This window comes from Misgurnus anguillicaudatus, chromosome 8, assembly GCF_027580225.2.
Source record: "Misgurnus anguillicaudatus chromosome 8, ASM2758022v2, whole genome shotgun sequence".
Lineage (NCBI taxonomy): Eukaryota > Metazoa > Chordata > Actinopteri > Cypriniformes > Cobitidae > Misgurnus > Misgurnus anguillicaudatus.
In genome coordinates this window covers 18,770,126-18,782,435 of record NC_073344.2, presented here as the reverse complement: position 1 = coordinate 18,782,435, position 12,310 = coordinate 18,770,126, and the positions used below count along the sequence as shown (strand labels likewise).

At 36.3% G+C, this 12,310-nt stretch overlaps 1 protein-coding gene across 4 annotated transcripts in view; it reads left to right on the top strand.

The window, feature by feature from the left end:
• grm4 (glutamate receptor, metabotropic 4) overlaps positions 1-12,051 on the top strand; it is a 259,154-nt gene extending 247,103 nt beyond the window's left edge. For all 4 annotated transcript variants that reach the window (XM_055212575.2, XM_055212574.2, XM_055212577.2 and 1 more), the window contains exon 11: positions 10,782-12,051. In XM_055212575.2, the coding sequence (XP_055068550.2) occupies positions 10,782-10,831 (50 nt within the window). In that variant the 3' untranslated portion in view covers positions 10,832-12,051. The remainder of the gene's footprint in view (positions 1-10,781) is intronic.
• The last annotated feature ends 259 nt before the right edge of the window (positions 12,052-12,310 follow it).

Below are 12,310 nucleotides of genomic sequence, written 5' to 3'. Positions count from 1 at the left end.
GGACGCGAACTTATATTATGTCAGAGTCCAATGCTTATGTTTTAAGTAAACGTTACATGTCCGTGTATATGTAAGAGCTTTCTCTGATATTGGTGAAATAAGATCGCTCAACTTTCACACGCTTGTAAAATGAAACGAAAGACGCGCAGACCTGCCTGAAATCGATTCTGAATCGCAAGGCTCCGATTCTGTGTTTCATGCACAGCTTGTGCGTGTACTACGGCTCTGTGATCAGTAGGAAGTCCTTATCTATTTAAAATCATTATGAGTTTGAGTCGTTTATAATGTGAATTTAAAAAAGCAACACTCGTCAAACACAATCATTCGAAATATTTTTATTATTATTATTAAGTTGGAAAATCGGATCTTGATTCTAATTGATACATGATCTTGTTTTTAGACAAAGTTGTAAATTGCATTAAGCAAAAGTGTCTGTTAAGTGTCTTAATGTACTGGTTGCACGATAACAACATCGCTTTAATGTGTTAGAACGGTTGTAAGTGAAATGTGCGCATTAAATTATAATATTGCCTGCTATTGTGTTTCTGGTAAAGCAAGGACCATCTCTACATGTAAGCGATATATGCAGGAATTCCCATTATTTGCTATCACAGTGAATTACTGTGAGGCACAAATGCATAAGGAAACACTGTGCAACTAGCAATAAAGTTTTATTTTTAGTCCTAGACAACAGCATGAGGCATTACGCTCTCTTTTCACATAGTATTATATTTAGTACATTTGCCACATTTGTGACGTTGTCGACTAGCATGTGTCTCTTGAGCGTAAAGTAACACCCTTATCTTACATGCTGGAGGTATTAATGGGGAATAATTGGGATGAGTTTGAAACACATTTATAGCGTTGGCACGTATACCCTGCGTATTATTCACAGTGTTGTACCCCTCCATAGGTTAATAAAGTCCATTAGTGTGTCTGTAAAAGACAAAACGTACGGCAAACTTTCATATATCTCATGATATTAAGGACAAACATCTGTAGATCGATGTTACTAATGGCAATTAGGGCTCCTTCTCAAAAGTACTACAAAAGTCGTTAATGGGATCATTAAGTAGCAGGAATCATTAAGCAAAATTGGAGTTGGGACCAAAATCATTAAATGCCGTACGATTCTCATCTCTGGTTGCGATGCATTGACACCTCCTCTGATACTGTTATTCATTTGCTAGAAGCCGAGACGGGTTTTTTTAGTGTTGTAAGCCATTGCACGTGTGGTTATTACAAGACAGCTGGCAATTCTGCAAACAGTCATGTGTATAAATGAGAACACCAGATAACAGCCGGGCAAGCCGCTTTGTCACAGTCTGGCGTTCTGTTTTATCTGACTCTTTTGTTTCCTGTTGAATTTGTCTTGTCTTGTGTTTTTTAAAAGAACTACCAACACTTCGGGAAATAATACAACAGTTGTTGAGCAGACATTTGAATATTAATAGCAGTGAGGTACCATTTGCATGCCATCTTGGGATGCAGGTAAACAGGATCTCAAAAAGATAACGTTTGTTCACTATAACCTTGACGGCCCTTTGACAAGTAAACAAACATATGTGGTAAATTATAAGTAAAAAATGAGTGGGCCCAATATCAATGGTCTGAAAATGTGGGTGGGTCTTGTCCCACATATAGGGCTCTATCAGTGTCTTTTGCTAGTTTCAACCCGGCGCAAGTATCATTTTCATGTTTAGCGCCACATTGGTTAAATAGCAAATGCATTTGTGCCCAAATTTGCGTCCATGGGCATTCTGGTCTGAAAACGAAGTGTGTTCTAGGGGCATTGTTGGCGCGTTGCTGTTTTAAGGCAACTAAAATAGTCTATGCCATAGACCAACTAAAACCTAGTCTAAAGTCTATGGCGCAATATTGTTTTTATTATTTAAAGAGCGCGTAAGTAATATGTGCCTATAAACGGGACGATTGAACAGTAAAAGATTATTATTGAGTCTCTAGGACATAAATGAGGACCGATTAAGAGATGTTAGAAGGCGTAAAGTGCTGCTTCACATGTAGCCTGGTAAGGAAATACATGCTTTGCTTTAAACAAATGCATCTGTTTTTAAATGTTTTTTCATGCTACCCCACAGATTTATTGTATATGATGACACTGTACCTGTGGATATGGGGAGATGAGAAACATTTTAAGTAATTATTTAAAAAAAAAAAAAACATGGGGCTGTCCGAGTGCTGAAACGCTTCGGCTCTCCGCACGTTTGTAAAATCTTTATCTCTTGTTTGTTACAAATAAAGTATTTTTAGAGTACAAACCTTTTCTTGCATATTTGCGAATAATTTTTATGAGATTACAATGATTATGTAGGATATCAGTACATTTACAGCAATTAAAAGCCTGCTATTTGTACTTCGTCTAAAAGAAAACATCTTTTAAAGGTTTAATCCAAAAAATAACAGTTTCAAATGAAAGCAACACATTTTTTTAACATTATTCTTAAACTGGTGGTCTTCTTCCTCTGCCTAGTTTTTCAGTTTAAAATTCTGTCATTTAAATAGGGATTGAGACTCTCATTGGTTTATTGCACATTACGCCCAAAACACACCCATTACTCATTAGGAGAATAGGAACAACCCTTTTAGGCTGTGCTTTTGGCGCATAAACCATTTTTCCTGTCGTTAAATTAGCAAAAGTGGAATCGGACACGCCTGTTTAGACCGTGCGCCATGCGCTTTAGACAATGGTCTTAGATCGTCAAAATCGGACCCATAATGTTTCCGACACCCATGGTGGCGAAGTAACAATATGTGACCCTGTCTGCAGAATTGCATTTTTAATTTTAGATTATAAAAGAATCAAAGTTTGATTTCAATCTTTGACATGAGGATGATTTTATGTAGGAAACAGTAAACATCACATATCACACATATCACATCACATATGTTTAATATGCATGGTAGGTAGACCTTAGCAGCCTTTTGGCCAATTGGAAACATAAGCTTCTTAAAAAATTGTCCCTTTTATAATTGGATTATACCACCCTTTCAAATGCGTATTTTTGTGAATATTTACATACATTTCAGCCTCAGAGACTTTGCCGTTTAAATATATTGTTGTTGAAGAATTAGTGTTTCTTTTTGATATTTGCTTTCCAGTAGGTTGTTCTCCAACCCAACATATTCATAATTTTGCGCTGGTCCAAAGAAACTTTGTTTTTAAGTGTTTGTGTAAAATTAGGTAATGTATGCAACTGTTTCCTTATAGGCTACCATTTAATGAAAAATACATTAGCTTGCTGGCAATGTCTGTGTCTGATTAAAGGTCAGTTGAGAAATATCTCATTCGTGCATTGAAGTTCAGTGGCTCTAATGACCAAATACATTCTCATTGGTTCATATGGCAGAAAAGTAATTATATAAACCTACACCATTCACAGTGGTTGCTAAAACTATAGAGATGATCAATACACACACAGACGGATTTTGCACAATATAGTCTTTCTTGTGTTGGCTTGGCTTGACCTATTGTAAATTATTCAATTTTTTGCATAATTCGATACATTCCTCTTGTTATGAAGTTTACATATTATATATATTTAATAGCATCATAAATCCAAATAGTATTGAATTCTGGTTAATTCATATTGAATTGCCTAGTTATATAACTGACTTAACCTTATTATAATGCAGTTGCGATTTGAATGAAATCCAGTCTTAAATGACTGTCTAATGTAAACTTTTATCATTATATGTAAATACTTTTTACATCTATTATGCTCCTATGTTTATTTGACTGAAATTGCAAACCCCACATTCTCAGTAATATCTTCATTTCGAAACACTGAAACTTGCATTAGTTTTAATATGAGGAGGAAGATATAAAATGCTGAAATGCTTTTTACACAATTATTCAGTCCACACGATGTGGAAAATCTAAATTTACACAAATGAAAAGCGATTGCTTTGATGAGGACACAATTACCTCACTCTATTGGTGAATCATGAAAATAACCCTACAGTTAAGCATCATTATTCAGTTTGTGAATATAAAGTACATCTACAATGCGCTTGATTATGATCAAACCCATTAAGAACAGGTTGTATTTGAGGAATAAAATGCTTTAACGGATGAAATACAGGTGGTTGATGCATAAGATGTCTGTGAACTTTTTTTTAGGATTTTAAGGTGCATTGTTTAACTTTTTGAAGGATCTCTTGACAGAAATGCAATATTATATAGTCTCTTGGTCTAGTTCTGTAGGCTACACGATCATGGAAAGACTGCTGACTTGACAGTTGTCCAAAAGACGACCATTGACACCTTGCACGAGGAGGGCAAGATACAACAGATCATTGCAAAAGAGGCTGGCTGTTCACAGAGCTCTGTGTCCAAGCACATTAATAGAGAGGCGAAGGGAAGGAAAAGATGTGGTAGAAAAAAGTGTAAAAGCAATATGGATAACTGCACCCTGGAGAGGATTGTCATTGTTATTGCTTAAATTGGTTGATGCTGGACCATAGACTGTAAAAAAAGATGGATGAAAGCCTGTTCGCGCTCTTCCATTGGTGAAAAGTAAAGCTGCCAGTGTCCTCATACGGCGCTGACATCTTGGGTCTTGAGTCTGCGCAGTGGCGATTTCGTGACCAGTCCTGCGCAGTAGTGAGCCCGCCCTCGCAGAATGCGCATATCACACGATATCACAGCTGTCATTAAATAACTAATTAAAAACAAACTTATTTTAAAAACAAACATTAGAATATACATCAGCGTGATAAAAACTACAGTAAATGAAAGAAACCAGCTTCGGAAAAAAGATAATTGAAGTGTAATTACATTTTTAGTTGGTCTCAAGTCCGATTGAATAACATGGGGAGGTGGGCTTTATGACCTATACTGGGACCAGTCACTAGGGGGTGATCGTGACACTGGCACAGTTAAATGGTAATAAAAAAAATGACAGTGTAATACTAACCATTGTACATTTTTATTGCGGTTAACCATTAAACCGGTAATTGTTACATCTCTACCGTAGACTGTGCCGTTTATATCTACATGCACCTCGGGTCCCCTTACATGGAAGTTGCCATTTTGCGCCGCCATGATTCTACAGTAGCCCTAAATGGACAAACGCTTCAATAATGCGATTTTTGTCACTACGTTGTTTCAGAAGATGACATGCTTGTCTTCTGGCTACTGTAGCTTCTATGCTTTTTGAGGGGGGGGGCCTGTGGACTGAGTTGGATGCAATTCACAGTCTTACCGCTAGATGTCGCTAAACATCGGCACAGTGGATCTTTACGCACACTGGATTGTAAAGTGTTATAATTTTAAGTAATGTAACTCGTCTGCATTTTCCTGGAAAGTTTCTGCAAGTTTTTAACAGTTTATAATAATCTTAAATGTTTAGTTCATTTTGAATGGTCCTGTGGTGTGACAAATGCATTTTTGAAAGTACAAATATGCCATGTAGTTTCTCGATTAATATGGTTATGATTACTGCAAGTGTAATAATTATAAATTAATTAGAGAACTGCTGTTTAAAGTTGTTGTAAAAGTATTGCACGCCACACCACAGGATGTCAACTTCTCAAAAGTCTGTCAACTACCCATACACAACAGAAAGCCAAAATCTTGATATTAATAATACTGTACTGTAGCTTCAAAACAGCTTCTTGCATTTCTTTTAGAGAGCATATTTGAATATATAAGGTGTCTTAAACCCTTGGGATTTGGTAGCAGAGGCAACATTTTGCTTGCTATGCATTGTGCAATACATCAAAACTTCATGCTGCAGAAATGCTTTTCTTTAGATTATATCACACAGGGATTCAGATACTGTATGTTTTCTGCCTACAGATGTCATATTACACACAAAATGCTTATTTATTTTTCCTTTTCACTTCTTTTAAATAATATAAACATTAATACTGCATCTTAAACTTTTGTTAATACATATACCATGTTGTTTAGGATGTGTACATATCAATTGTAGCCAGTCCAATAATTGTCTCTGTTCTTTACTGTCTCTAAAAAAAAATCATTAATAACTACACAATGAAGACCAACAGATATTGGTTACGTTGAACATTATAAATAATATCTGCAATCCTACAGTAATTTGCACTGCAGTATGTACTTCTTTGATCTGGAGATCATGAGGCGTTCTGAAAGTTTATACCTGCTGAATTGCAGTTGGATTTTAAATATGCATGAAAACAAATCTGGTGCTATATTTAGGTCTTTCCTGAATAAATCTCCCACCTACAAAACCCAAACTTGCAAACACAGGCATTCACTCATAATAATGCACCTTCTTATTTAGCAAATAAGAAACATTATATTTAGATTTATGCTTGCATCCAATGCAAACTGCATATAAGCTATTCATTTTATCAGTAGGTGTGTTTGAACCCATGACCTCCACTGTGGCAACGCTCTACTAATTGGGCTACACTGTCAGAACAATGGTCCAAAAATTGCCCCAAGCTGTCACCGCACCAGTGCCCTTTAAACAGATCTGCAGTATGTACTATTTAGGTATACATTTGTAGGCTATACATTTGGTACTAATATGTACCTACTATGCACTAGTACATCTAAGGTACTTATTTGACCTCTTTAGGTTCAAATGTGTACTTTTTGAAAGGGTACTGCCCTAGTGAACTTTTTTATTTACCAATTTTTCAGAACATCAGCTTGTTCTTAATGCATTGTTAGTCCATAGCCTTTCAAATATAATAGCAATAATTTTTCAATAATAAAAGCCAAATTTATTTGATTCAATTTAACAATTGACAATAAGAACAAGTAACACAATAAACCAAAACTAAATGAATTGAAATGACTCAATTGATATAACAATGATGGAACAGTCACCTAGGTTACAAGACCTCCATTTAAAGGCTTCTTCATCCCTCCCCTGGCTGAAACTGAGCTTTTGATTGGTCGTTTGACCATGCATACAGTATGCTTATGTTTCACGTGCCTCGAGAGAATCCAAAATGGAAAATAAATGAAAAGAAGAGCTGCAGATTCGCACCAGCAGTTTGAAAACTGATGGACCAAATGCAACCTCCCATTTACTCCTACAGCCCTGCATGATTGCATGAGGCACCTTTTGATCTCCATATAACAATGCAATGAGCTCGATTTTTACATTTACTCTCTTTTTGGCAAGGTTGTGGATGGTTAAAGGCAATGATACTTGTGATCCTGTTTAATCACAGCTATTGGGTGTTTTGAATGATGCATAACAAATGAAATGATTAAACCATAGAGTTATAACTGTGACAATTTCAGTGTTGATGTAATAACCAGTTGTAATAACCAGATGTACTTTATAAGTTGTTATATATAAAACATTCACTCTTTTTATTTGATGCAAACTTTTTAAACCAACCAACCAATTTGATTCCTTGCACAGACACAAGGTTTGCAGACTTGCATGTATTTAAGGCATTTAAGTGTCCCGCTGTGCTAAGTTGACAACAGTCTCAGTCAAATAATCCATACTTTGATTTGAAGATAGACCCACTTCACTATCAGACAAGCTACACAATGCACTGCAAGCAGCTCACTTGACTTCTGGCAGATTTACACAGATATCAAAGAAGATGATGTCACTCGCAGCCCACATTTGATGTGACAGTAAATAAGTTGCAAGCGAAACTGCTTCGCCTTTGATACATGAAGCTGTTAAAGTTACAGTCTTATTACTGGAACAAATCCTGTGTAGCAACCATTTTACACCCCAACTCTCAAAAATGTTGCAGTCCTATTGTCCGCACATATCTTTGTAGCAGCCATTTTAAATGCACTTGTCCATGATAAGCTGTGTTAAAGTCTTATCACATTAGCACATATTCTTTATAGCAACCATTTTACACCCCCACTCCCAAAATTTTGATTATTTTTTATTACTAATTAATTTATAATACAGTGCTATTTTAGATGCACTTGTCTATGATAAGCTGTGTTACTGCTGGTTCACGGAGCTGCATTTGAGGTGTCAAAATCGCGTCTACCGCGTCTAGTTTGCCACTTGAACATATTGGGCCCTATTTTAACGATCTAAGCGCATTGTCTAAAGCGCACAGCGCAACGTCTAAATGGGCGTGTCCGAATCCACTTTTGCTAATTTAATGATTGTTTGTGCGCCGAGCGCATGGTCGAAAAGGGTTGGTCCTATTGTAATGGGAGTATTTTGGGCGTAACGTGCAGTAAACCAATGAGAGACTCAGCTCTCATCCCCTTTAAAAGCAAGTTGCGCTGGCGCTATGTCTAATCCCTATTTAGATGACGAACTTTGTAAACTGAAAAACTAAGCGGAGGAAGAAGATCCCCAGTTTAAGATTAATGTTAAATAATTGTGTTGTTTTTCACTTGTATTGAAATTGTTATTTTTTATTAAAACCTTTAAAACCCATTTTCTTTTAGCCATGGAAGTAAAAAGCAGGCTTGAAATTGCTTTAAATGTATGGCTATCCAATATCATAAAAAAATAATTTACAAGTATGTAAGATAAGGTTTGTACTCTAAAAATACTTTATTTGTAACAAACAGGAGATAAAGAAATTACAAACGGCTCTCCTCACGTTTCAGCACTTTGGACAGCGTTTTTTTAAGCATTACTTAAAAATGTTTCTCATCTCACCATTTCCGCAGGTACAGAGTCATCATATACAATAAATCCGTGAGGTAGCATTAAAAAAACATTTAAAAACAGATGCATTTGTTCAAAGCAAAGCATTTATTTACTTACCAGGCTGCAGGTGAAGCAGCTCTTAACGCCTTCTAAAATCTCATAATTAGTCCTCATTTATGTCCAAGAGACTCAATAATAATCTTTTACATTCAATCCTTTAATCGGTCATATTTAAAAGCATTTTTGTGCTGCGTTCATTCATGTATTTTGTGATAAGCAAACCCGCGTTGTCCTCCCATTTATAGGTGCATTTTACTAATGCGCTCTTTAAATAACATAAAACACATTGCGCCATTGACTTTAGACTTTAGACCAGGTTTTTGTTGGTCAATGGCGTAGTCTATTTTAGTTGCCTCAAAATAGCAACGCGCCAACAATGCGCCTGAACACACCTCGTTTTCAGACCAGAACGCCCATGGGCGCAAAAGGGGGTGCAAATGCATTTGCTATTTAAACAACGCGGCGCTAAACGTGAAAATTAGAGTGGAAACTAGCGAAAGACACTTGCGTCGCGCATTGCGCTGCATTGCGCCGGGTGTAAGAGAGAGCCCATTGAGTTTACTTGCTTCATTCGCGAGTGAAAGCTGTGCGTGAAATTCTAGTCATCGAAACATTCACGCGGAAATTCGTGGCATGGGAAGAGCTTCCATAGGCTTTTGGGACTCCGCTCGCTTCCTGTAATCACGTCAGTACTAGAGCAAGCTCCTGATTGTTTAACGCGGCGCGTTTTTCCGCCAAAAATACTATTTTTCAACTCACGCGTTTGCTGCGGCAACGCTCAAGTAACGCCATTCGCGGGAACTAGACGCGGGAATGAGGCAGAATCGCATCTACCGCGCCGCGCTAAACACCTCATTCGCGCCGCGAGACCTCCAGACGCGTAAACGCATCCTCACATTGACTTACCATTGACATCACTCGCGCTTGACGCTGGTGTGAATGCAGCATTAAAGTTACAGTCTTATCGTCAGCACATATTTTTTGTAGCAACAATTTTACACCCCCACTTTCTTTCTTTTTTAAATAACTACTTTATAATACAGTATTATTTTAGATCCACTTGTCTATGGGAAGCTGTGTTTGAGTTACAGTCTTATCACTGAAACAAATTCTGTATAGCAACGATTTTACACTCCCAAGACTTTTTTAATAACCATTTTTATAGTATTATTTTAGATGCACTTGTCTACTTGTCTGTGTTAAAGTTACAGTCTTATCTTTGGCACATATTCTTTATAGCAACCATTTTACACCCCCACTCCCAAAAATGTAGTTGTTATTTTTTAATAATCAATTTATTTTTATGTAGTTTATTTTAGATGCACTTGTCTTTGAGTAGCTGTGTTAAAGTCACAGTCTTATCGTCGGCACATATTCTTTATAGCAACCATTTTACACCCCTCTACTCCCAAAATGTAGCACTCTTTTGGCAAATAATAATATTTTAAAATTTTCGTATACTGTACACTGCAAAAAATTATTTTCAAGAAACATATTTTTTGTAATTTTGACTTGTTTTCAGAAAAAAATCTAAAAATTCTTAAATTAAGAGACTTTTTCTTTATGAGCAAAACGACACAAGAAAATAAGTCTAGTTTTTAGACCAAAAATATAAATTTTAAGTGATTTTGTGTATTGAACAAGCAAAAAAATTCCACCAATGGGGTAAGCAAAAAATCTTGAACATTTTTCTTAAACACTAAATTCAAGAAAAATTTGCTTACCCCATTGGCAGATTTTTTTGCTTGTTTTATGCACAAAATCACTTAAAATTGATATTTTTGTCCAAAAACCAGACTTATTTTCTTGGGTCATTTTGCTCATCAAGAAAAATCATCTCAATTTAAGAAAAATGTAGACATCCCTACTGAAAACAAGACAAAAATACCAAGATTTTTTTTTTCTTGAAAATATTTTTTTGCAGTGTATAAAAAATGCCACAAATATTTAAATCAAGCTGGTGCATCTGCCAAAACCAAGCTTGGTTTTATAATTGTTAACATTTCAGTCTTCCGATTATGACAATGGCAAATTACAATGACAAATTTCTACTTATGCAACATTTTCACCGTAAATGATATATTGACATCATACTGTCTTTTTCCTTCCCAGGACTCGCAACTAAACAAACATACATCAGCTACAGCAACCATGCAATCTAGGTAAGTGATAAAAGGCCACTACTAAATCCCAGAAGTGCCCCCTGGAAGACAGCATTTCAAGATAAATCACTCTCACGCTAACCAGACAGGAGTGAGATGGCGGATGGTTTGAAGACCCCACAGACACGTTTCCATTAATGAAGCTTATGTGAAGTCACATAGGGAGCATCTCGGGAGGCCGTGACTGTTGAGACAGTGATGTTTCGGAAAGACGGTTTGTCACCAAGACAATTCCATTACAGCTTGCTATATCTATTCCAAATGTCATTGTTGAAGTGATGCTCACTAATTGAGGACCACGTGTCAGTGTCCGCTGTTTCATTGATGCTAACACTATGTGGTGACTAAAAAATATGAAAAAGCATAATAAAAATAATCACATGGAGCTTTCCCCCTCTTGTTTTCGCCTCGGTGATGACAACAGCGAAGACAGTGATCATTGTTTACCGATATTGAGCATGCTGGTTTTGACATCCTGTGCTGTGTTGTTTTTTCTTTTCTTTTTTTTCTTTTTTCAAAAAAGAACCTTCTGGAATGCTGTTGAACTATGTCGCTGTATTGTTACCTCACCATGGGCCTTGTGAAACCGTTGAAGATGTATGAAGTGCTCTCTGGAGTAATGTTTGCTTGTGCATAAGTACACACCTTTTGAGGAACTCAAAACTGCCCTGTCGTCGAAATGTTCTGTAGCTGTCACAGTCGCCTGCGCATCGGCAAAATCACAATTTAAAAACGCGTGACCGACTTCCTGGGAACGCTCGACTGGAATCTACGTCCACTGAACCGGGAAAGATCGAGTAAGTCACATACATAACAATTCTGTTGAAGCAAATTCCTTTGAAGAAATTCGAAGCATCACCAATCAAGTTCCAGATTGTTCCAGGAAGGAGGGAGTTTTCGTATCCAGACGTGTGTCAGGCGGTAGAGAGAGACGTGCTATTTGTCTCTTTAGATGTTTGTGAATTTAAGATTCAGTTCTTATGATTTCTCCTATATTCTTTGTTTTTTGCACTGTTTGTGCTGCGGAATAAAATGTCTATGTTGACCGTGATAAATGGCAACTTAATGTGCGTTCCTGATTGCTAATGTTTGCTTTTCATCCTAAAAAAAAGTCAGAAACAGTGCCTGAATTAAAGTATTTGTAAAAGAAGACATATGAGGTATGTGAAGCATGTTGATTTTTATACATAAATAATTTCTAATAAAGAAATTTTTCGAAACTCATCGTGTTTTCTGAAAATCATCTCTGAGATACACAAAATGTTTACACTGGAAAAACGACTTGTTTTGAGTACAAATATCTAAAAATTCTTAAATCCAGATGTATTTTCTTGATGAGTAAAATAACCAAAGAAAATAAGAAAAAAATTTACACAAAAATTACATCTTAGTAAATTTGTGCATAAAACAAGCAAAAAAAAAAAAAAAAAATCTGCCAATGGGGTAAGAAATTATTTTTTTAAACACTTAAAAGAAAAC